The sequence below is a fragment of the Neophocaena asiaeorientalis genome, unplaced genomic scaffold (genome assembly GCF_003031525.2).
Source record: "Neophocaena asiaeorientalis asiaeorientalis breed wild unplaced genomic scaffold, Neophocaena_asiaeorientalis_V1.1 scaffold154, whole genome shotgun sequence".
Classification (NCBI taxonomy): Eukaryota; Metazoa; Chordata; class Mammalia; order Artiodactyla; family Phocoenidae; genus Neophocaena; species Neophocaena asiaeorientalis.
In genome coordinates this window covers 414,604-441,320 of record NW_020172982.1, presented here as the reverse complement: position 1 = coordinate 441,320, position 26,717 = coordinate 414,604, and the positions used below count along the sequence as shown (strand labels likewise).

The following is a 26,717-nucleotide window of genomic DNA, read 5'->3' as shown; positions in this document are numbered from 1 at the left end:
ACTTTGTGCGATGGTGGAAGTGTTCTATAATCTACACTGTCCCATAGGATAGCCACTAGTCACATGGGGCTATTGGATACTTGATATGTGACTGAAGAACTAAATTGTAAATGTTACGTAATTTCAGTTAATTCACATTTCAATGATATAGCCACTTTTCCCTCTGCTAACTCCATCTCACTTCCGCAGTCTCTAAAAGGAATTGTCCATGCAATTAGCAGTGGAATTTGGTTGCAAGTGACACTGTGAGCGTTTGGCTCTCATTTATTTATTCAGAATGTAAATATTGCAAGGACGCTGTACAAATCCCTGGTGATAGGGCAGTGAGCAAGATGCAGCCACTGCTCTCATAGGGTTTACAGTCTAGTGTGGGAGATATTTATTAAGCCAGTAATTATCCACATTGTTCATTGATGATAACTGTGACAAAGGAGAATTGCCAGAGGCTATGAGAGTGTAAAATGGGGACCAGACCTTCTTGTAAAATTAGTCAGAAAGTTTAATCAAGAGTTCTGTTTATTCACTAAACGCGTGAGCCGGCTTCCCTTCCCCAGGTTCAAGGCTAGGTCAGGCTGACTGCAGGACCCAGAGCTCTCAGAGTAGGGCTGCTACCATGTGCCACGCCATGACCTCCAGAGATGCGGGGTCTATCTGATTCAGCTGCATACACACACGCGCGCACACACACACACACACACACACACTGCAAACTTCTGAACTTGATCAAATAGATCCTCTCCCCAAGCTATGCAGTTGTGATGATGTCAGTCACAGATAAGATGTGAGAAGAAGGGTGCAGATGTTTACAGGATATTGCATTTCCTCTCCTATATATGTTTTGACAAAGTTGTTTGGGCTCCAGCCCCAGTTCTTTTTTCCTCTCTGCTCTTACAAATTTATATTTGGTCCATTCAAGAAACGATGTGGAAATCAGTCCTGACATCCCAGACAGACAAAATGAGACACGTGACAGCAGAACATATGGCTCAAAGAGACATCCTTATATGGCCAACACAGACCGTATTCCCAGAAATTCATATATGGAAAACACCACCTGCAGCTAAAGCCAAAAAACAAAGAGTTGACACGACAAAAAGAGCAATATGCCACGTAAAATGTGCTGTTTTAAGAGTGTGGAGAGATAGCCAACAGTATTTGAATTTAAAAATTTGAAAAAAAAAAAACCCACCATGTCCTTAGAAAGTGCTAATGGTGGTAAGCACTGCTTTGCTAACACAGTCACTGGCGGAGCTGTCATATCTTAAAAACGTTCAAATTCTAAATACTTTCTCTGTTTATTACAAATGTATGTGCTATTCAGAACTCCGAATGTGTTTTAATGCTTTCGGATATCTGCCTGTACATTTATCTTAATATGTTGCCATCTGAAACATGCAGTAGTCCTTTTATTATTCAACTTTAAAAAAAATCTTGTCATCTGTTAAAATATTTTATCTCTGCTACCTTTGTGTAGCCAGTCTGAGTGCCTTCTTCTGTGATAAAAAACTGATGCACTGTTTTAACCGTACACCCACAAGTTAAATAGTTCATGTATTTGACTTGCAATATTTCATGTTCTTGAGGTTTTCTATTTTCATAGCTAGATTTATTAAGTTTAACTTTATTCAATACTCTCTTGCATCTTTGCTGCCAAATTTAAGATGCCTGTGTAGAATAAAATTGATGCCCCGCTATTATGATAGTTTATTTTCACATATGCCTGGAAAGGTGGTATTTTCCTAATTACCTTTCTTTTCTTCTTCTTTATTTTAGAATGAGTATTCTAAAGGGGTAGATAATATATAGGAAGTTCATCAGTGTACTGTATCACTTGGAGGACATAAACCTCGGTGCCATTTTACTTATGTCATTTCTTATATAGTTCCTAAATAAAGAAATTATTGCTTGGGGAAAATTAGTTATGTATATGTGATTAACAGATTTGTAATTGTACTATATTGTTTTTTTAAAAATAGTAAAGTCATTATTAGATGTCTTTATCCTCATTTATTCTGTTTATCATTTTCCAAGGCCACGTCCGTCCTTACTACACATTTTTATGTTTTGTGTTTGAGAATTAGCTTATAATTCCTGGATAGAAGGTGCTATTCAAATTTAAAGATTAATATTTGAATCCCCACATCATTAGGAGGCTAAGGCAATCAGGAAACTTTTTGTCTTGTTTATTTGTGTAAATAATGGGATAACCATCATTTACAATATTTTATGCCAATGTGTCTTAATATTGATATTTTCAGTCACCCTTTTTTAGTTTCCTTTTCTCTTTGCTCAAATTTTGTTTTGCCCAACAGCTGTCTTCCTTCTCTTTCTTTCTCTTTTTAAACGTTCAACTTGAGTTGCACTTGCATGGATAAATGATTTTTTGCAGTCCACTATACTTTTTCTCTATTTTTAAATTTTGCTATTGTTTGTAAATTTGTACACTTGTGATGCTAGAATGCACTGTCCCTACTGAAAGAAAATCAGGCAGGTTTCAGGGGAACATGTCAGGCATCACCAGCTTGAAGCAACTATTAAAATACACATCTTGGAAATTCCTAATTTGACCTACCATATTGCAAAAATCATTGTCATTCTAAGGATAATTGAGTGTTATCCATGTTTTTCTTTTTGAATATCAAACATTAAAAAAAAAGTTTACATCCATCCATCCACAATACCAACTCTGACAGCAGTGCTGTGTTTTGCCATGTTTATATATTTCCTTACTGACTGTATTTCTTATACTTTAATTAAAATACCCGCCTCCATACTTCCCCACATTTCAACTTTTGAAAATATGCTATCATTTGAGCTTTTTAGTAACGATTGCCTTATGTTTATTTTCTTGTTTAGGATGCTGGGTTTTGTGTTTTATTATCACATTCTTTTGCCCTAGGCTTGGGTTTCTATGCGCCAAGATTTCACTGTTGCCTTCCTCAATTTTCACTAACCTTTCTGGTTTTGTGGGTGAAACGTGGGTGCCATTAGAATGATATATTTTCATTGTGTTTCTCCTAAACTTATCCTCCCTGGGAGGCCATTATTTCCTATACTTTATCTTCTGCTTTACCTTCTGCTTTTCTTAGATTTCTCATGTACACACTAAGAGTGTATTGGTAGTTTTAAAGAGCTTCATTTGCATATTTTCCTCTTATCTCGGTACTTGTGCTAACTTGTTGCTTTTTTTATGTGTAACAAAATGTTTCTCTGATTTTTCTCTTTTCCTTCCTAGTCTATTCTGAAAAATGATTCTTATAACATTTTTGTTTTTGTTTAATGATTAACTGCCTTCAGGGTTCTAAGATGTTAGTACTAAAACCTCTCTATTTTGGGCATGACTGTAATGTTCTTCATTTTTTTAGGAACTAGATTTAATAGATTATCTAAATAAGAGGATCATACTTATGTGCTAATGACCATTTATCTACCTGGGTAATTCACCGTAGATTACAGAAGTATTTATTGCTACAACAGAGGTTCTTACCCACCCCAACTTTCTTGTCTTTCGCCCGAGGTAAATTAAGAATGGTGGCATGTGTTCTTTTGTAATAACTAACTGGTCAGGTCTCTTTCAAGTAACCCAAATTTTGTTTCACTCGGCCACCGTGGGCCACGTACTTCTTCCTCCAACGTGTTCCCTGGCTCAGAAGGGACGGAGTTTTGAATCTACCTCTGACTAGTATAGAAAGGCTCTTACTCATCTTTTTTGATCACTGTCTCTTAATAGTTTAGGATTCCCCCGCCTTTGAGGATAAATAGTCGCCAGAGCGTTTCAGGAACCCTGGCCTTTATTTCTCTGCAAACGCTTTATGCACCCTCCGCGCTTCTCCGGAGAGCTGCACCTCCCGATGGTCCCCTTCGGCCACTTCCTTGAAGTCCCCCTGCCTCGGTGCTCGGCGCCCGTCACCTGCCCGCCCGGGCCGCTCTCCCGCGGGCCGGTGCGCCCTCCCTGCCTCGCCAGTCCCCAGGGTGCCCGCCCGCTACGCTCCCGACGTATTCCTTTCGGTGGCTTTTGTGGCGCGCGGGTGGGGTGGTTAGTTTCCCCCGGCCCTACCCCTCTTCTCCCCATCACTTTCCTCCCCCGACACCCCGCGCCTACACACACCGCCGCGCGCGCGCCGCTCCCGGGGCCACCCGGCGACCGCCGGCCTCGTCGCCACCGCATTAGCCGTGGCCGCCCTCTAGCCCGCCCGGGGGCCCAGGCGACTCCGGGGGGGCGCCTCCTACCCACCCCCAACCCCCCCATTCGCTTTCGGGAAACTCCTGCTCAGTTGTGTCGGGGTTTCTGGCTTCCTTTTCCCCCAAGTCCTAGAGCCATTGTGGAGCTCGTTGTTTATTTACCTCGGACTCCGGCTGAGTGAGAGCTCGGCGACTTTTTGGGGGGAGGGGGTGGGGAGTCGGTGGCGGCGGAGGCGGCTGGGGTGCCTTCCGATCCCCCCTCCCCTCCCCCCAGCCCTCTTCCTCGGCCTCACTCTCTCGGCTCCCCCGACGCTCCCAGCCCCGCGTCCATGGGCAGGGAGGGGGTCCTCGGGGCTGTCGTCAGCGAGGGCCGAATCAAAAGTGGCATTTTAATGCCTTGCCGGGGCTTTTTCCGCGACCTCCTGCCCCCCACCCTCGCGGCCCCCCGGTAGATGTCCTGGTAGGGGGCGCGAGGCTGTGGGAAGAAAGTTGAAGGTTTGTTACTATCAGGCGCAATTGTTGGGGAGGGGGAGGGGCGGGGGGCGATCGGAGGGGAGGCGAGCCGGCCTTCCCCTCCCTGCGTTCTCCGGGGTGCCTGGAGAATAAGATTACAAGTGACAGCCAGAAGTAGACTTTCTGTTCTCACACCGAAGAACCCCAGCGAGCAGGAGGGAGGGAGGGAAGCGAGGGGAACCTTTCTTGCCTTTCTGGAGACCTTGTCCGCAGTGATTTTTTTTTTTTTTTTAAGAGAATCCCCAGTCACCACCTCGTCTCCCCAGCACCGCCACAGTGTACTGCTCTTAAGGGGTTTTGCTTTGTTTTTTCGGTTTCCCCCCCCCCCCCCCGAACGAATCACTTGTCAGATCAATTTTATCTTCTCTCTCCTCCCACTCTCCCCTCCTCCCCCATCGAAAACCCCGTTCTCTGAGGTTAGACATTTTACAAACCATATATGTTGTTTTTCGAATTGTGATTTTTTTTTTTAACCCCTTTCTCCCATGGCTACTCTTCCAGACGTTTATCGGCCCTTCCCCCGCTTAGGGGGGCGGGGGTAAGGGAAGAGAAAATAATACAATTTCAGGGGAAGTCGCCTTCAGGTCTGCTGCTTTTTTTTTTTTTTTTAATTAAAAAAAAAAGGACGTAGAAAACATCATTCTTGAACTTCTCTTCAAGAACCCAGGCTGCAAAGGAAACCTTTGTTTTTGTTATTTATATGCTGTCAAGTTTTGAAGTGGTGAGTTTCAGGTCGGTTTTGCTAATTTCACTCAGTAAAACTGCAGTGTTTCTGTTTCTAGATAGTACTTTGCTTCTTTGTCTCTTTAAAAGGTCACAGTGAAAGCTTGGCCTGGATCGTGCTGGCCATATGGAATGGATAAGGGCACAATCTCTTAAAATGTGATTTTGAGGTTCTGTGGGCCGAGGGAGGCGATCCAGCACGGAACTCATTGAAAAGGCTCCCACGCTGCAAAAAATAGGTTCTTGAAACCGGAATTTCGGGCTTGGCTTTCTCTTTTCAAAGGAAATAATTGCTGTGTCTGAGTTCACTGTTTATTTCGTTGATTATCGTATATGGACTTCGTTTATGGACAGGGAAATGGGGTTTTGAGAAAGTAGCCTGCTTTCAATGCGCCAGCCAGACGTTGCAGTAAAATGGGTTGTTTAAATGTGTAACTTAAAAGAAACTCTTCAGCCTGGCATCTGGTGAGACTGTAGTTAGTTCCCGTGCTGTCAGTCCAGCGGGCCCCGTGGAGGTTGCTCTTTGCAATCCCAAACTCAGGTTTGGTGAACTTTAGCCTTGGGCGTAGAGTTTAAATGAGTAAATTGGGCGTTTTATGTGCATGTAATTTTGCTTTATAATTAGAGCTTTTTATAAGATGACTGAGTTTGATAGCTGCTTATAGGTGGGTATTCATTCGAAGGACAATTTTGCATGACCTATATGACGTTTTGATTGTCAATACATTAACTAAATTATCATCTAACACTTTACAGTTTATAACGCTGTTAAGTCTCATGACTACTTAATATGTTTTGTAGCATTAACTTTGATGCTTTTATCTACTCCCCCCTCTTTTTTTTTTTTTTTTTTTTTTGCTCTTAAATTGCCCCATGGGTTAAGTATTTTCAAGTCATATGTTTTAAAATTCATCTTCCGCTCTAGGGTAAGGCAGCCAATTTCAGGAGAAGCAGCTCTGTACTGTAACCCATATGAAGCATTATAAAGCGTGTTTTGAATAAGTTAATAATCACCACTAATTTTGGCTTTAGACTACAGTTTAATATTAGTGGAAAAGAGTAATCTTGATAAAAAGTGGTTAAAAGAGGCACATTTATTGTTAATGAACCTCATAACCAAAAACAGATGGGACCTCGATCAACGGTAGACCTTTGGTCTCAGTGTGCCACCCTGGAGTACAAGGATAAATAGCCATTATTTCTCTAACTTTATAGTTCTTCAATTGACATTCTTAAGGTTGCTTTTAAACCTACAGATTATCATTGCTCTCCCCTCCCCATCACCTCTTTCCTTGATTATAATGGACAAAGTAATCTACAGTTAACAGAGGGGGAAAAATAAATGCTTACAGAAAGGCCATGCTAGTAACACAAGCTCACTTTCAAATCTGGATCTGAGTAGCTTCTTCGGTATAGTGTGTGTGTGTGTGTGTGTGTGTGTGTGTGTGTGTATGTATATGTATATTTTTTTAAGGGAAAGATATGTCGAATTACCAGACAGCTGGAGAAAAGTGATAATTCTCATATTGTCTCTGGTTTTTCTATATATGCTCCCCTCTCCCTTAGTGTCGGTGAACTCAGTACTTCAAGTACCATGAAAGTTCATAAAAGAATTCTACTCATCTGTTCGTATTAATGCTAGTTAAAACTGTATTTTAAAAGTGAGTTTGATAATGTACTACTTACTTTATTATAAGCAGTATGAAATTGATGTCCAGTGTATAATACAACTGAAAATAATTGTTAATTTTTTCTGAAGTTAATTGAGATGTTGACTTCTTTGCATGCTGAGATTATTTTTGAACACTGGCAATTGTGTTTTACCGAAATTATCAAGATTTTTTTCAAAGCGAGTTTAGCGCTTCAATCTAATGTGTGTATTATGAAATATTTTCAAAATTTTCGCTATTTAAATTGTTAACAGCATTCTATTACTAAAGGACCCCGAAATATTAACCCTAAGACATGTGAGTTGTAACACTTCAGTACCGGGGCTATTTGAAGAAATCCTCCACTTCTATCCATTTGCTTAGGGGTGGAATGATTCAGTCACATGTTTGAGACAAGACTTGACTAAATCTTTAAAACAGGTCATGTAACTCTTGATACTTTGACAGTAGAAAAGTTTTTCTACAAATTAACTGTAAAGCCAATAGAGAGTTTCAAAAGCAGAAGTTTGCTACCTTCTTTTGAGGTGGTGTATACGTATGTAGATATATTTTCTTAATGAGAATTAAACTGCATATAAAAATATAAGCAAAGACATCAGATCAAACTAATATTTTGGACTGTGATAATCTTTCCATCTTTGATTAAAGTGTTGTTATTGTGTTCTGTATTAAGTTTCTAATTTTTTTAAATTGGGACTACATAAATACAATTTATTTTCTCTTTAGCTATACTTGTAAATTCTTGTTCTAAAAGTAAGCCCATTCCACCCGCACCCACCTCCCCAGTTAGTTTTGCTGGTAGGTGACAGATTACCTTTTCGTTCATGTGTGTTGGTACAATTTCCGCAAATTATTCTGTTACCTTGAATGGAAATATAATACTGTGATCTAGAAATAGAGTAACGTCTGCATTATATTATATGTCCAGTTAAGCAATTTTACAAATAAGAGAGAAGCATCCAGGGATAAAACATATACATGGTGTTATATATACAGAGAGAGAGAGAGATGTGGAGACCCCCACCCAATTATAACATGTCTTCTTTTTAAATTCTGGCAGGTGATCTTTAGAGAGTAACTGAGTATGGATCATTTGAACGAAGCAACTCAGGGGAAAGAACATTCAGAAATGTCTAACAATGTGAGTGATCCGAAGGGTCCACCAGCCAAGATTGCCCGCCTGGAGCAGAACGGGAGCCCACTAGGAAGAGGAAGGCTTGGGAGCACAGGTGCAAAAATGCAGGGAGTGCCTTTAAAACACTCGGGCCATCTGATGAAAAGCAACCTTAGGAAAGGTAAATACTTTCAATACAAATCCTGGAAGGCTGCAAGCCCTGCACCCAAGGCCACTTGGTGTCCGGGTGGAGAGGCGGAAGGCTTCTTTGTTATGTTCTTTTCCTTGATTCTCTTTCTGATCTGAAGTTAGTTACATTTATGGCTGTAGGTTCAGCCACGTTTGAAAGTGTAGGCTCCGTGCCTGAGCAGAGCATCTTACTCCCCTATAGACTGGAGTCTTCGGATGTTGTGGACAATAAGAACTGAATTAAATGTCATTGTCGCAGTTACACGAGACTTCCATCGAGAAGATGTTATTGTAGTAGAGCATACAGAGGTGGCAATTGCTGAAACTAACCCTGAGTAAGAAGAAGACATGTGGGACTTCCCTAGTGGTCCAGTGGCTAAGACTCACGCTCCCAGTGCAGGGGGCCCAGGTTCGATCCCTGGTCAGGGAGCTAGATCCCACATGCTGCAACTAAGACCCGACACAGCTAAATAAATAAATAAATACTAAAAAAAAAAAAAAAGAATAAGACATTTCCATTGTTTGAGAACCAACCTAGCTTTTTCATAGGATTACTGGTTGTAAGGCAGTTTCACAGATAATGGAAGTCTTCTGCAATATGATGTAAAAGTTTTGTGATGTTGGGTTTTTTTGGTGGTTTGTTTTCTTCAGAGCAAACTCATTATTTAGTAGCGAAAAACCTGAAGATTCTAGTGTCTCCCTTCTGCTGTAATTGGGTATTTTTGATAAGAGAAGGGCAGATCTAGGCAAGTTTATAAGGAGAGGGTATGTCACTGTGTGATTCCTTTCTACCAATTTTATATTCCATTGATGCAGTTGAATAACTTCGCATTCAGCACTGTTGTTTCTATAAATCATTGCCTCTCCTGGGCATAATGTGTGGGCCTTAGAAGGTCTTTATTTGTCTCCGAATAACTGTGTATAGGATTCAGATTTTTCTTACATTTGCTAAAGCAGAGGATAAAAATGCCGTCTTGTAGCAACCAAGAATATTAAGTAGATAAAGTTAGCAGGCAGAGGAATTTCATTGTGTTTGATGCATAACATTTATCATACAATCATTTATTTTTTCCTTGGTTTGGCGAAAACAAAGAATATATTGATCCTGAAATGAACAGACACAGCAGTCCGTATTGTTAGATCTTTATCTATTAAAAATGGAAAAACAGCACTTCAGCAAATTCTTTGGCCTCTCCTCATGATTACCCTATTTATTGATTGTTTGCCAAGAATGTATGCATCTTAAGAAAGCCAGGGTAAGAGCATTAAAAATATAATTTATTACGGCTTTTTCAAACAGAGTGCATTGATATTGTACTGCGAAGCACTGGGGCTCTATAAAAAAGACTTTCTGACGCCTGCAAACATGTAAGTTCCATAAATTCCTAAATAGGAGATTTCAGCTGTCTCTGGTATTATGTGATATTTGCACAGCAAACTTTAATGCCAGGACAGTTTTAGACAAGGATTCTACAGACTTCACTGCTCCTTATGGCAGACGTGCTGTTTACACAGGCTCATAAACCTTCAGCAAAAGCTCCTAAGACTGCCTTCAGGTTTAAATCATGGGGTATTTTTAGCAGTCAGCAGTGACCAGCGCACTCCCCTTTCCATGCTGGAAGGTTATGAAGTTGGTGGAGTTGGAAGCCTCGTCCAGCGCTTACACAAATAATCAGTTCAGAGAAGTCCCCTGTTCAGCTTGACTCCCAGCATCCGGAGGACAATGTGACAGTTTGCTGGAAGGTTTAGTAGCTAGATTGGGAATTAAAGGCTACTGTTGTCGCTTTATCAGTAGCCACCTTAATGATCTTACAGGGTCCCTCTAAATAAAGTCCAAAACAACCCTCATATAGTTCAACAGTTTGAAAAACCTACAGTTATTTCATAGGTCTCAGGAGAAGCAAAGAGCAGAACAGGTCTGTATCATTCTATAAGAGGAGAAATCAATGTGTATGTTTTTGTTGTATTAGTAACCCAATTCTTTGAAGACTTCAGGACAGGGGGAGGAGAAACCAAAGTACAGTAATTTCACTTCCTGCTCGAGTGCTTTTTTTTTTAAGCATTGCATTCATAGTGACATTTTAAAAATGCAGTTTAATTGTAGAAGTTTCTCTGCTTACTTCAAGCAACAAAATTCCTACAGCCTTTTGGTGGTGGTGGTAGTTTTTTTTTTTAATCTTTTTCAAGTGCAGGGTTTCTGTTTGACAGGCGCTAGATAAAAAGTGGGGCCGGGCTGAGAAAGCACACCTTAAGAAAAGGGGTTGGAGGTTTTTGTTTATTTGTTTAGAAGGTTTTGCCAAAGTACCTTCCAGCCAAGGAAGAAATCACCCGTTTGCATACTGCTGTTTTTGCTGTGGCCTCCCCCAGTCTCTTTCTGATCCCTGATGGGTTCCCTCTCTGGTATAAAACAGCCGAACGAGTGACATGAATATTGGCAAGCTCCGCAGCTTGTTTTTCATCCCTAGCCTGTTGGGTCCCTCCAAATGAGTCTGCGAGCCTTTCTAAGTAAACCTAAAGGGGTTTATTTGTCAGAGCTAGAATCTCTTGTGAACAGTTCACTGAAGCTGTGGGGTAGGTGCATACGTAGAAAAATGTAGCTGCTTTTACTGCCGGCTTTGTTCAGCAGCAACAAGCAAAGAGGGCGTTTTTAAAGGGCATCCCTAGTGTCAGGAGGAAATCCTGATTTTTATCTGTGCTTGGCAGGCACTCGACACCTTCAGAAGTTGGTTGGATTCTGTGAGTCCAGAGGGCAGAGCTTATAGAGGCATTAATGTGATAGGACTAATAGGGGATCCTGGGTGCCCTGTTAAAGTAACCCTAGTCATCATTTATGCTAAAGCTGATACCCTCCTGGCAGCTTGCCACAGTATAGTTTAGATGCATCTGCTTTTAACCCTTTTCCGTGTATCTCCGGAAGTCTGACAGTACGCTGCGTAAACACCTCGAGTACTACCACGTTCCGTGATTTCTGTTTCTAGAAACCTCTTTGCTAACAGTGGTGTGGCCTGTGTTTGTTAATCATCTGGCTACTGAGTTATTACGTGGGATTACAGTAAAATAAAGAGAGAACACCTCAAGTCTATGCAGATTCCTGTATCCTAAGATGCCCTGATGAGGCCAGTTTCCTCTCCTCTCATTTTTATCCCATTTGCTATAGCAAAGATTGTTCATTTTAAAGACATGTGGTTACTGTGATATCTTCTTAGTCAGATAGATTAAAGGAGTAGCCATCAGAGTAAAATCTCATTCATCTACAGTATGCACATATTGAAATCGTGTATTTTCAACATCAGTTTGGTTAAGTTTTGTGTTTCTTCTATGGACTCGTTAAAGTCAAGGTCTTAAAAAAGGAGGAAAATGCTAATAATTTTATCGTCAAATATAATTTGTTTGGATACAGACAATGAACGTTTAATGTTAACAAAAGTGTGTAGGAAGCCCAAAGGTGGGTTCTTTCGAGGACAAGTGTAGCGAATTGCGTTTGCACACCGGGTGCCACTCACAGCAGATCAGACGAGACCCTGGCTCCTCTCTCATCAGCCTTATGATTTGATCAAAAAGGTAGTTCTGCATTAATTGAGGTGGGGAAACGCACTGTTAAAATTAAAGCAGAGCCCAAGTTACCTCAGGGCCAAGTTCACATTCTGTTTCAGTATTTCTCTTACAACTTAAAAAAATAAAAATAAAGGCAGGTGTATGTGTGTGTGTGCGCGCCTGGATCTCTGTGCCCTGTCTACCTTGGAAACACAGTCGCCCCTTCTCTCACTGTGTTGAAGATTTATTTTCACGGCTTCGTTTTTCCTCCCCCCAGACTGTATTTCTGAAGATCGTTGGTTTGCGTCTCTTTTTCCTCTGTGTCCTTGATAGGAACCATGCTACCGGTTTTCTGCGTGGTGGAACATTATGAAAATGCCATTGAGTACGATTGCAAGGAGGAACATGCAGAATTTGTGTTGGTGAGGAAGGATATGCTTTTCAACCAGCTGATTGAAATGGCCTTGCTGTCTCTGGGTTATTCGCATAGCTCTGCTGCCCAGGCCAAAGGTAAATAATGCAGGCGTGGGGTTGGAAAAATTCCTTGGCATCCTTTGTTTACCTTGCAGAGAAAGCAACTGAATATTTCCATTCAAAAAACTGTAGCCTGTGTGTTACATGGGTTCCTTCTAGACTGTGGCTTTAAAAAATTGGCTTAATTCAGTTTGGTTTAGTTAACACACATTTTGCTCATGTGGAATGTTGAGGTAGTTTTTTTTTTTTTTAAATTACTTCAGCTGAATCATTAGTATGCTTATTGACCTTAATAATCTGCTCCACTGAGGACCCACAAGGAAGTGAGGAACGTATTTGAGCAGATGGACTGTTGAGAGTCAATTTGCATTTATGACTGAATATCTAGTTCTGTTTCTTTTATTCTGTTTCTGATGGTTTTATGGGCTGTAAAGTATTTTTCAATGCTGATTCCTGTTGCAGTAGAGAATCTTATCTAAATCGTAAAGGCATTTAGAACTGGTTCAGCTATGTCTTATTAGAACTTCCTGCAAGTTAGGAAAATGTGGCCTCTGCCTAGGTTTTATTGATGGGGTTTTATTTCCAAAATAATAAACAACCCCACCGTCATTTACATAATTTCACAATTTAGAAAGCTAAGCTGTGAATATTTTCATTGACCTGCCTTTTAGAGGGAAGGGAATCATTCAAACAAATAACAATATTGCTTGTGGTGGGGGGCAATTAAAGAAGAAAAAGAACAAACCTTCTACTAGATATGTTATCTGAAGGGTAAAATAGTTAGTGACATATTCTCTTTATCTGGAATAGGGCTAATCCAGGTTGGAAAGTGGAATCCAGTCCCACTGTCTTATGTGACTGATGCCCCTGATGCTACAGTAGCGGATATGCTTCAAGACGTGTATCATGTGGTCACATTGAAAATTCAGTTACACAGGTGAGTCAGGACAGCAACTCTAGGGCAGAACATTCTACTTACCTGATCATCTGAAATAAAGCATCTCTGGTCACCCTTCAGTTGTGATTTACTCTGTGTTTCAGAAAGGTTAACCCAAATTGATTTTGTTACGTTACCCCTTCTGCTTTATTTTCCTAACTTCAATCTGTCATTAAAAAGCAACCTTCCCCCCAAATGCATCGATCTGTGCAGGTTATCAGACGACGAGACTTTGTATGTGCAGTGCATTAAATGATGCATTACAAGAAGGCATTTTACATAAAGTTTACTTAAGAGAAAAATATTTTTGCATATCATGAACAGTGCCATCTGTGTACATTTTGTGAAAGAATGCCTTATTCGCTATTGCCGAGCTCTTCTTCATTTATGTATACATATATTTTTTACCATTTTAACTCGTATGAACAGAGTCCTGAAAGGAAAGTGTTCCCACGTTCCCGTGTTTCACCATGGCTCGTGAGAAAGCAGCACACCTTAAATTGTCTTCCCAAGCACATCAGAGCAGGAAGGTAGAAGTAACGTGAAAAAATAGCCACCACAGGCAGCTGATGTATAATTCATGCATCGATACAGCAGATGTGTTGTATAAAGTAATTAACTAATCGGAACAATCAGGAGACCGAGAGCAATCTCCAGATGCATCTGTTTGATGCGCAAAATGAAATCTGTCTGTCTTAAAGGAACGTTCTGCAGCAGGATGCGATCTGGTCATAATCCCCTTTCTAATCTGTGTCTCCAATAGTTGCCCCAAACTAGAAGACCTGCCTCCAGAACAGTGGTCCCACACCACCGTCAGGAACGCGCTGAAGGACTTACTGAAGGATATGAATCAGAGTTCCTTGGCCAAGGAGTGCCCCCTCTCACAGGTACTTGGCATTGCCTGTCCTAAATGATAGGACATTGTGGGCAGCCCTAGTTGGAGGTGTAATAGGGTTCCCTATTCTAAAGCAACTGGCATCGGAAGCAAGAATCTCCCCAAAAGGCAAAGTGACTTGACCGCTGGTGACTTTCAAAAATATGCCCTATTTGTCCTGAACCAGAGCCTTTACACTTTTTCTCCCTTGGGGAAAAGAGCGGAGGAAAAACAGCTCAGCGGAACTCTACACTAGCTCGGTTGTAGATTCCTCCTCTTGAGTGCTCTGAGCTTGGAAGCTACATTGTCCTGAGAGCCTTTATTTAAGGGAATAAAGGTGGTATGACTTCCAGGCACCCCCTAGGTGAGTGGGAAGGGCATTGGAAGTGTTAATGTTCAAAACTGCACCATGCTACCTCAGTAAAACAAGAGTATAGTATAGTTTTTGGATACTTTGTTCATTACCAAAAAAAAAAAAAAGAAGAAGAAATAGCATTTAGTAAAAAAAAAATTTTTTAAGTAAGAACAGAAAACAGAAATCTCTTCCCTGTAACTAAAGATTAAATAGTTATTATTTATCAGGATTTTGTCACCAGTTTTATGGCATTGGTTTACCCCCCCACACCCCAGCTTTTTTTTTTTTTTTTTTTAGTGGGATCATATGTTTTCCTCTGAGATGTCTGTCATACCATCAGGAATTTTTGAAATGAGACAAAGATTTTTTTATTATTGTACTCGAGTTTTTAGAGTGAATTTTGGTAGAGGCAATTAAAACTCTACTGAGAGATTGCCTCTGTTTCTAAATGTAAAGCCAAACATCACTTTTGATGATGCAGAGCTGATTTCAAATAAAAAAGAAAGGATGCTGTGAACCTGCTCTTCATGGGCTGCTCATGTGGTCACGACGTAACTGTGTCGTAATGTCATCTCTCAGTGCCCACACCAGTGAAGGTCATGCCGCCATAGAGTATAGTTGAAGTGCTGGTCTAACTAGATTTTTACTAAATTTTTAAAGTTTTTCTTTCAATGCAAGTTTTAAATGTAAGTGTGCATGTTAGTCTGTCAGTCATTTGGACTTGAACTGTATGAGTGCTGTAAACATTTCTGCAACTGAGATATTCTCAAAATGTGTTTCTAATGTGATGGCCGTGAAGATACGTGGGTACCTTTGGAAGGAAGGTTGTGGCCTTTTGTGCTGCCGTTTCATGGAACCTCCATGTATTGCAGGTTTGCTGCGTTACAGTCCATCAGCTTTACTTTGTTATTTGTTAGCAATTCTAGGAATGAAGCAAATGAATTACGTTTACAGTTAATGATGGCTTTTTATATGCTTTTAAGGTACGCTATGGCCACAGGTGAAATATTCTCTGGTGTTAAGTGTCTGTTTCTTGAAAATCAGAGCAAAGTCTTTTTGTCATTTTAGCTGATCTTCTCTTTCTCTCTCTCTCACCCTTGGAGTAGGCAGGATGTGAATTTATAACCATCGAATAAAAGTAATTTAAATTAATTAAACACAGTTAAATCAATAGGATGATATAATGAAGCAGGTGACTTACCTCTGGGGCTTTGGATTTTTCAGACAACTCCAGCTAGTTTGTCACTTAGTTTCAGCATTTGAAAATTTGAAATGTCCTAGAATTAAAGGCTGGTTTATTTGTTTGTTAACTTAGCGTTAAAATACATATAAATACCCAGTATAGGAAACTCATGTATCTTCATGTTACTAAGTGTCCCATTGATTTGGAAAAGCAGAGATTTAAGGCATTTACTGTGAGCCAGAGAAGAGGATGCTAGTATAAGTATTTATTGAAACAGGCAGTGAGAACTAATTGTTAAATGACATCAACATTCAGCCAATAAACTCTACCTCACTATAGCTTATAAATACAATTGTGAGTTTACTTAATGTTATCATGGGAAATGAATTAAATACAAACTATTATAATGTTAAACAGAATTGACAAAATGAAATTCAGGACTTGGTTTTGGAGTCAGACATGGGTGAATTCCTATAGAGAGGCCTCGAGAGGAACATGTATGCCTGGGTAGCTGGGGACCCTGCTGTCATCCTTAAGTGGTGAAACTAGGCTGTAACTTCAACATCAGTTGTAATTACAATCTTCCTTTCTTAAAAAAAAAAAAGAAAAAAAAATTTGTAAAAGTATACATCGTTCAGCAGTGGCAGCAAATATTTGAAATTAATTTAATATTTAATATTATGAAAAAGTGCAACTTGTTCTCTAAATGAGGGGGTTATTTTATATTCTGCTGCATCATCTTCTATTTCTCTAGAATGAATTTGTGAATCTGATGCTCAATTCGGAATGTTTTAATTATGGACTATTTTCCATTTGCCTCTTTATTTTCTCTTCTGTCAGAAGTTATTAGTTAGAGGAAATGCAGACACGCTAAGGCCTCAGCCCCAAATATATGCTGAGCTTGGTAAAACTGCTCTTTTTTTCCTCCCTGGTGAGATTTGGTGATGAAGATGCTGTGGTGAAAAATGCCTGGCAAATAATAAATACGGCCTCAGTCCTGTACAAAATGGGACCTAACACCAAGAAATGCTACAGCTTAAGACTTTTTCCCCTCCTGTGGAGTTGTGATTCATTCACGTGAGAACTCTTAGCATACAATTCAGCATGCCCATTTTGCTGTACATTAAGGATTTGGTTTTGTTTAATATGGTAAAATAGCCCAGTCTTGAATATGGCCATTGGGTCCCTAATGATATGCTGAGCAGAATGTCCACCCTGTGGGCAAGGAGATTCCCTTTACTGAGGAGTGGCCAGGAGGGAAGGGGAGGGGCAGCCCCAGGAATTTGCCTGTGGTGTCCTGCAGGCCATGCCTCCAGTGCTCCCAGGAGGATTGTCCCCTACTTGCAAAGAGCAAGTCCAGTTTGCACTTCCAATCTTAGAACTAGAAGATGTTATCTTTCCCAGAGATTAAAGTCAAAATGCTGGTTAGTGACTGACCCCCAAAGTCCTTTCCCAAGGATGCGTTTTAGCATGTTGATTTTAATATGAAGACTTAGGTTTTCCTGCAGTAATGTTTTCTTGGATAATCTTTGCAAGGTTTTCTCTAGCCGCAGAAATTCCATTAAGTGTGCGTGGGGTTTGATTTATAACTCAGACCTTTATTTCTGTGACTGATTTCCTATCATAAATCTGCCCAAATAGATTGACATCCATTTATTGTTTTTTCTACCACGTGTTTGTTTATTTTTGTAAACTGTTCTAAGGCATAAGAAACCCTTAGCTCATTATGGATCTGAGGTTGGGCGCTGTTTTGTTACTCTTGCTTTTTTCAGTGGATGTGGTTAGGTAAGGTGGGTGTTGTATTCTGACCTGCAAGTAAGGAAGGGAGAATAAAGTCTGACGTGGGGATAAGAAAGCTTATGGTCATGGGAACTCGGAGGGTATGGATTTGGAAGGTCAATTGGGATCTGAAAAAGTAAATATTTTGATGTACGATAAAAATACATTTCATTTTGATTTAAGTTTCCCCTGAAGTTTTAGAAATTGAACGTTAGATAAATATGTATACATTCAGTACAAGGATAGATTCGTTTTGTTAAAAGTATCGTAAGTAAAAGGTCAGTTATTACTTCTGCCAGACTAGCGTCTTCCTTCTAAAAATGTTTAGGTCACATATTCCTAAGGGATTTTAATCTGATATATGTGCATTTTTACCACCCTTCCCCACCACACACACGTTCACATTTGTGTACACAAACACACACATGCTCACACATCACCACTTTCATATTTTTAAGGTGCCGGTTCTTTCTGTTTCATTTCTCACCTGGGAAAAGTAGCTCCAAGCCCGAGTCCTCCATAAAGTGAGAACTGTCATTTTTATTTTCAAGTAGCAAAAGATATATAAAATGAATTTAAATTCGAACGTTCCATTTAGAAGTAACGTGGAGAAAAATGATATTTTGGTTTTCCTTTTTCTGACAGCATCTAGGGGTGTAGAATGTGTCAGACTTTTCATGAGGTACTGGCAAAACAGGCGAAAAAAGAAGCCACCTTGCCCTGCTGAAGCTTGGCGTTTAACCATGCCCATTCTCTGAAACTTGACAGTCATTTCCATAGACATTAATAAACCCCTGTGTTCAGCTGGTTTTCAGTCTGTATTATACAAAGCACCAATTTAAAAAATCCCTATCTTTTAGGATGTAGATATATATATATATTTTAACTGCACTTTATATTATTGTTTTCATAATTTTTGGGCCAAAATGACGTCTGTAAAAAAATTCCAGTAAACATTAATAATCACATTTTCTCCAGAGAATATCCAACATCAGTATTCAAATATTGTATTTCAGATGAGAGTCTAACCTATGAAATTTATTCACATATTCATATATTTGTTCATTCAAAAATATGTATTGACAGTCTGCTGTGTGACAGGCATTCTATTTCCTATCGAGTAATAAGGGTGACACATCTTAGTAGTTGAAATAATAGTAACTTTCATTTAGTACTTTTACAGTATCAAGAGTGTGTCTGTCACCCTAAGTGGTATATGGTTTTATATCCCCATTTTCAGTTAAGGAACCCGAGCCATGGAATGTTTAAGCAAGTCTCATGATTACGGAGCAGGTGAAGCAGAGGGGCGAGAATTCATACCCAGACCCTGTGAGCTTAATCAAGTATTCTTGGATGGATGGATGGATGGATGGATGGAAGGAAAGATAGATAGATAGATAGATAGATAGATAGAGACAAAGGCCTTTTTAAAAAACCTTTCTCCAACTAATTTGATGTTTTATAAAATACATTTCTCTGTAGTACTGATAACTACTTACAGTTTTCCAACTGTATTTATTCTTACTGCTGAAAGTTTTCTTTAACGTATGTTTTGTTTTTGTATCTTTGATTTTGTCATTCTTACATTGACTCACTTTAAAAATACCATCATGCCCCTAATTTAGAGTATTCGAGGGTGATTTAGACCACGGGGACTGATTCCTGGGATAGTCTGGTATTTGGGAGGTTCCAAAAAGTTTGACTGTAAGAACTCTGTTGGCAGTCACTTCTCCCCGTCTTTACATCCTGTCCGGATCAGTAGGTATAATTGCGCTAATAGCCCTTTGTTTTGACCCCCAAGACAACCTTAGATATTTGCATGGGAAACAGTTGGCAATTTCTCGAGTCTATGTGAAAATATAGACCTTAGTCATTCACTGGCTCAGTGTGATGACCAAGGGTATAACTGGCAGCTCTATTTAAAGTTTCCTGTTTGAGATGTGCTTGTAGGATTTTGTACCTGCCCCTTCCTAGCATAATATTGTAAATCTATTGTAAATCTTTCATTAGATATCATATATTTTGAGGAAAAGCTCCACGTAGGAGCTTTTCTTTCCTCTTTTAAATGGCAAAACTTTTCCCAGTTTTTACCTTACTGCCCAAGGGAGTCCGAGGTTATGAATATCTGCTTTGCCAGGCATGGAAGTACTTGATCCTAATTGGATTTTATTACTATTTTCAGCAATTAATGGCGAGATCCATAAAGGAAATGGTACACCAGTCTTAAATGGGCAGTTGTGTGAATTACTAAACTTACATCAGATTACTTTTTCTGTCGCCTTTTTTGAACCAGTTATTACTTCACTCTAGTACCTCTTTCAAATTAGACAGTGAGATATCTGTTCTGTGTTAATAATGTAATACGTAGCGTCTACAATAGACGTGTCCTCCAAATTGCAAATTTGCTTTTTTGTGTCTCATCTATCAGGCTCATTTTTAGCCGGTTTATATACATAAGGGTTTTACTGTAGCTTGATATTAGTTCCCTGTAACCTTTCAAAAAAGCCAAACTTAATAAAGCATTAACTTCAAATGGATTGATCTCAGATATTTTATGGCCACTATCTTTTCACAAGAATAAAACATAAAAGAGTTTAAGCCATGACAGTTTAGAGGGTGCTTTGACAATGTGTAAGCACTTCATTTTCACTTAATAGATTTTTACCTATGCTTTGTTTTAGATCTGAACAGGTTTCCTCTGACCTCAAAATCACTAATGCAAGGAAAATTACCATATCATGAGTGCATTTCCCCTATTTTTTTCTGATTTGCAGAATAATAAATACTGCCAAGGCTTAGGAGTAGACATGGCCTGAGAGAAAGCCTATTAAATGCTAGTTTCTAATTTTTTTAAAAAGTTAACCAAATCATGCTAATCAATCAGATTTTCTTGCTCAAACAGAGCTAGTTTTAAAGTGCTTTTGGAGTGTCTTTTGTCGGAATGACTGCGTAAATTTCAAGTTGGGCTTTCTCTGGATTTGCTTTTTAAACCTGTTTTATTTCATGTCAGATTTTGGTCCCCAAAAAACTCATAAACAAACAAACAGAAAACCCTAAATTCAGAATAATCAAAACAGATACTACACGCACCAGATTTTTTCCTCTTTCTTTGGAAACTGCTTGATTGTAAGGTGCTCTGAGTATTAAAAAGCATAACAGAGCCTTTAACGTAACAGGAGAGAGCGTCAGCCAGCCTCCGCAGTTCATTGCCAATTGAAATAAGGAACGCTCTTGCTGTTGGGACTTTTAAATCTAGACTTAAAAGTTATTTGTTCTGCTTAGCATTTTTAAAATGGTTCTATTAGGAACTGTATGTGCTTTAGTTTTAATTTTAACTCATAATGATTGTAAAGCACCCTGGGATCCTTGCATGAAGGGCGCTACAGAAATGTAAGATTGTAGTGGGTTCTAATATGCAGTATTATTATGGGGTGCTGGAGTTCCATTATGGACAATTCAGGAGGCTGCAGAATTCCGCATTGTAGAGAAGGTGGCTGACTTAAGAATCTTTTTCTTTTCTCTCATTCTTACTCTAAAACTTCATCCTCTTTAGTCGTCTTTTTCTTTCTCCTTTTCAAAAGACTATTCTCTTGTATGGCAATATTTCCCCATGAAAATGCTAATCTAATTTAGTTTACTCAAAGAGGTTAAAGAGGCAAATGATGTTGAAAGTTAAGAACGATTAAAGCTTTAATTGTTAGCACCGTTTGAAATCATATTCTTATCTAGATGACAAGACAGGGTATTTCCTCATTGGGTACCACCCGACTGTCCTAGGCTTGTCCCATTTTACTATCAATCCAGCGCTTATTCCTATGCAACTGAAAAACGTGGAGCAAACCAAAACGAGTATTAACTTTATGAAACGTCACAATAAATATTTCCCCAAATGTGTTGAATCTCCTCGATTATGTTAACATAGGGCAGAGCTGGATCTCATTTTCTTTTTATTTCTTAATGGAACTATCTTTGGAAGTGATATATTTCATCAGCCACTGCTCTTTGCCATCACATAATTAGTAAGCTAATAGCACTCGTTCCACGGGAGTCAAGAATGTGAGCTCTGTCGTTACCGCTCTGTAAATTCAGGCAAGTGACTCTCCACGCCTCATTTTTTAAATCTATAAAGTAGCAAGATAATAGTACCAATTTTTCAGGATTGTTAGGAGAATTACATGAGTTAATACTTGTAAAGCATTTAGAACAGCGCTCAGTTCTAAAGTACAGTATACTTGTTTTTCTACAGCCTGGGGATTGAGAGTTTGAAAGGGCACTTGTGGGTCTAAGAAACTTTGTTGCTAACATAGAAGATTTTGGTACAAGTGTCACTTTTTATGGAAACAACCAAGAACTTTTCGTTTGTGAAAAAATTAAAGGGCCGTTTTATAACTAACTCATTCTCACCTGTAAGGAATGCTTTTAGCACCCTCCTTAGAATCAGTATAAAGGTCTGATGCATCTTAAAATGCAAGTGGGGGAAGACTCAAGCATGATGCTTTAAATAAGCACATTTGAAAGTTAAGCAGATGTGGTATCTTAGACTGGACAGTGTCAAAGATGCCTGGTGTGGACTGTCCTCTGGATGTGAGTTTTCCCAGTGTTCCTTCCTTTAACTACCCTCCACCCCCCACTCCCTACATCCAAGTCTCTGTCCCTCCTTTATGCCCCCCACCAATAGCACTTTGTACTTTGTTTTGTAATTATCTGTGGGCTAACTCCGTTCTCTGAGTACACTGTAATTGATGGTCACAAAGGGACTAAGTTTTATTCATCATCACATTCAGAGATCTGACACATAGTAGGATCTCAGGAATATTTGTCAAACCTAAACAGACTCAGAATTTTCATCATGTTTATTTCGTGAGCTTATAAACTATGTCAGTAGTTTTATTACTAGTATTTTATATGTAGTCTTATCTATAATATCCTACTTTACAAAATATATTTCCTATTACACTTAATTCTGAACTTTTAATTTACCTTACCAAGAGCAAATTACTTCTACATTTTCCTCTAAGAAAACCTACTGATATTCCAAGCTGTCCCATATTTTTGCTTATATTGTCACTGTTCTTGAGTGTATGTACAAAACTTCTATGTTTATAAGCAGAACAATAGTCTTGGGAGGTACAAGGGACCCAGAGATCTAAAAACTGCTATAAAAGACCTAATTATACGTCACTGTTAAGCACACTCTAACGACATATTTCCGTGCACATTTAAAATTTTTCTTTTATAATCGACTATGTATTTCAGCTTGGCTGATAGGTTTCATTTTGTCTCAATTGCGTTATATTTGAGATCCATGCTTTTCTAATATTAGTCTATTTATTTATGTTTGTCTATTTCTCATATTTTAAAAAAAAATATAAAGCGGGGGGAATACCAATAGCAGAATCAAATGATTTATAGACCAAGATGCTGACACTGCCAAGCTGGAAATGCCAGCAGTTAAGTACCACCCCGTGTTAGCTCACAATGTCTCTCCCTCAGCTGAGGTTCCAGAGGCCATATTTGGCATTGGAGACTCCGTTTGGGGCTATAAACATCTAGTGTGTAAAAGTCAGCGGTGTGAAGGTCCAGAATCACCTGAATTTAGAAAGAGCTGCAGGTGGAGATAAGTGTTGAGCCATTGCAGAATAGGCCTCAGGGGCTTGGTCTGTCCACCCTTCTGCAGGAGGCACCAGCTCAGCCTGGCTCTCACGCACCCGGTGATGGACTGAGCTCCTTACTTCATGACGGACAGCCCGTCCAGCACATTTTTTTTTTTTACCATTTCACCATAACTCCCAAAGAGGTGATTACCAGTATATGGCATTTTCCTAAACTGTAAAGCACTTTCATAATACTGATAGAGGTGAGCTAGGTTAATTTGATTTTTCTCTATGACCTCATCCAGAGGTGACATTGGTTTATGTTTATTTAGTAGACGTGGGAAATCTTGGCTAACAACTAACAATTAATAAAACACAGAAATCAAGGACATGACTTAGCCCTCAGTCTCCTGTGAAATCTTGGATCAGATCTGGGTGTGATCCACTGCCCACGCAGTGGGCTCCCAAGGGTTTGTGCAGACCCAGAAGTTCCAAGCCTCTTTTGGGGAGTATATATGTGGGGAGAGCTTCCATCGGTTTCATGAGACTCCCAAAGAAAGTCTTTGGCCCCATAAAAAGCTAAAAAGCAGTCTTACTTTTCTCCCAATTTTTAGGCAGTGTGGCTTAAAAATCTAATAGCGTTCATACAAGGAAGGAAGGGATATAAAATCTGTGGAGAGTTACAGAGTCTAATTCTAGTATTTACTTTTGGAAAAATGGATTGTTCAGACTACTTTAGTTTTTTTTTCACTCTGTGGCTTGAAGTTTCTCAAAATGCTTTATTTAGGACCTCTGGAATTTAATACAAATTTGGTATCTTTTTCTGCTATTTCTAAGTACAGATATGAGAAATTTTAATCTCCATAGAGAATGGGAGATTTAACCACACAAGGGCCATCAGAGAAAGAAGAAGCAAGCACTCCCAGTGCTCAGGATTTAGAATCTTAGGAAATGATTTTTGCTATAAAATCAAATAAAACTCATTAGATTTATCTAATGAAAAACTTACGAAAATTCTGTTTGGAGTAGCGTAATGTTTAATGATAGTGAGTATATTTTTAATAATCATATTATAAGCAAGATACCGAGGGACTCCAACCTTCCTAAAAAATAAAACTGTAGTTGGTAATGTCTGCACAGTGAATGCATGATGGGTATAACAATCACATCTTCTTTAGTCACTAAAGAAGACCCTGTAGGACCTGTGTCTGGGAATGCCTACAGATCTCATAGAATCTTCAAAATGTTAGAAGGGACCCTGCAGATTATCTAGTTCATTTCCCTTCATATTGCAGATGAGCAAACCTAAGCCTGCAGTTAGTTTGAAATATTACATGCCCTTAGTAACAGTACGCTTTTTAGCAAATATTTTCTAATTTAAGCTCTTTACCAATGTATTCAATTCGTTTGAATAAGAAGGTTTCAGTAGCATTAAGAATGATCTAGATGATACTTATACAAAAAGATAGAATAGAGAATCTGGTCAGAAGATATTATCTGGGCCTTATGTAAAATTACTTTAATTATGCGGAAAAGCCATACGAACTGTGAGCCAGCATTTCCTTTAAACATGATGAATTGGCTATTTAAACCATTACATAAAATTCCTGTGCTTCGAAACGGTCACATTTTCATCTTTAGGAAATGTAGTAAGAGAATTAAAACAGAATTGCCCAGGTTCTCTTTGTGCTTCCTTTTGTACTCCTTTGGAGCTTTGTACCGAGTTTCTATTTTTAGCACGATACAAGGGTGACTCTGTGTGACGATGCCATTTTCAAGGCACCGGGATTGATCAAGATGGCAAGAGCGTTAACGATGGCAACTGGAGTTTAAGTAAAATTTAGAAGTGATTAGTCTCTTCTCAACAAATTGAGATGCCGAGTATGCCCCAGTTGTATCTCCCAAGAGAATAGCTTAGAAAGCAATAAAGGATCCAGAGGGAAAGATTTGGGGAACGTAAGCTAACATCACAAAGAGAATGACACTTAGAAATCCTGCCATTTGCTTCCCATAAATTGAAACCCAATTCCCTTCCTCCCCTCCCTCAATACCAGATGGGGACTACCTGTGAATTTTCAACAAATTCGTTCCATGTCACCATCTCCTATGATGCCTTGTTTGTAGTATTTGATATCCTGTGGGATGAAAAGAAAACCCCATTTACTGAGAATCCCTATTAAAACAGTGTTTGAATGTGGAGTTGATTCCATTTGATCTGAAGTTAAAATTTGACCCTTAAGTTTCCCACGCGCATCTAAAAACCTGCTGTGAAAATTCAGGCCATAGGCAGGCCGGACCTAGAGAAAGGGGAGGGCCAGCCGAGTGTGTGAAGTTACACTTGTCAAAAAATAAAAATGTAAAATAATAGAGAGCCAGCAGTTTGACAGATTGTTCAGTAAATGCTCATTTTATTGAAAATTATAAAAAGGTGCTTAATGTCTCTGTGCCATTAATACAATACATAAAAAGGTTACTGTCAAGATTAGTGTTCCAACCCTGAAAATTAACTGCGGGGCTTTATAAAGCATCACTGTGTATCGCCTGAGAAGTTAAAGGTTTCTGTGTATACATTCTGCACGCACGGACATTTATTTCAGAAAACAATTATTTTAGACTTTATGCCAAAGACATTAGCAGTTATGTGCTTTCATTTAAGACATGGATGTACCAGATATATATTACAGACAAGGTAGAACCATGAAAAATCGCCTTACAGAATTAAACCTGTGCAAGATGATTTCCCTTGTGTCTCTGGAGTATTCCAATTCAAAACATACATTCCTTCCTACAGAACAAGATATTCAGATTCCTTAGTTGAAATTAATTAGCATTCAGAAACCAGATAGCATGTTTTTGGGTATTCATGAGATCTCTGTTTGAAAAAAAAATGTTTTTAACTTGTAGAAATGTGTTGCAACACACAGATGGGAAGAAAAAGGAAAAAAAAAATCTCTTTAGCAAGCACTGTGTGTAAAAGGAATATTACATTTTGCACGCTCCTGATTGCTCTGTGTAAACAGTTTTTGACATCTGTCTTTATAGTTTTCGAGGAGAGGAAGACTTTGTTAAAAGAATCATTTTTATACAGCAGTCCCCATTTCAGTCTTGCTTTACCTGTATTATGAAAGCAGATGGTCTGCATGTCTTTTGAATATTTATAACTATCAAAAACAATCTCTTGCTATTCACCCTTAGGCTTATGAGATGTCAGGACTGTTCTGGTTGAAAAAAAATCATCTTGGGTGTTTACAGAAAGAGGATTACATTAAGCTGAAATGACTATACATTTTCCAGTTTAATATTTGTCCATCAGCTGTTTAATCGTATTTAGATAATTGTGTAAATAAGATGTTGTAGCTTTTGCCCTCTCTGCTGATGGAGCCTGAAAGCGTTAAACTTGGGTGAACCACCATTTTGTAGAGGTTCTGGCACCTCTTCCCACCTCAGTCAGACCATCCACAAGTCTTTAGTAAGTTTTGATCATGATATCACAGTCCTGTTAAAAAAAAAAAAAAAAAATTGTGCACGGAAAGCCTGCATGGAGATCCCATGAATGCTAGGGACCTGCTGGCTTCCGGTACAGGCTGTGTAGTTTA

The 26,717-nt window shown here is 39.1% G+C and overlaps 1 protein-coding gene across 4 annotated transcripts in view; it reads left to right on the top strand.

Moving 5' to 3' along the window:
• The window catches only part of SATB1 (SATB homeobox 1), a 101,594-nt gene that overhangs the window by 15,517 nt on the left and 59,360 nt on the right, over positions 1-26,717 (top strand). For 2 of the 4 annotated variants that reach the window (XM_024742031.1, XM_024742033.1), the window contains exons 2-5: positions 8,149-8,383; positions 12,259-12,435; positions 13,210-13,336; positions 14,100-14,223. In XM_024742031.1, coding sequence (XP_024597799.1) covers positions 8,173-8,383; positions 12,259-12,435; positions 13,210-13,336; positions 14,100-14,223 — 639 coding nt within the window. In that variant the 5' untranslated portion in view covers positions 8,149-8,172. Of the gene's footprint in view, positions 1-4,727; positions 5,417-8,148; positions 8,384-12,258; positions 12,436-13,209; positions 13,337-14,099; positions 14,224-26,717 lie in introns of those variants that run through there. The other 2 variants (XM_024742032.1, XM_024742034.1) reach the window with 2 other exon arrangements.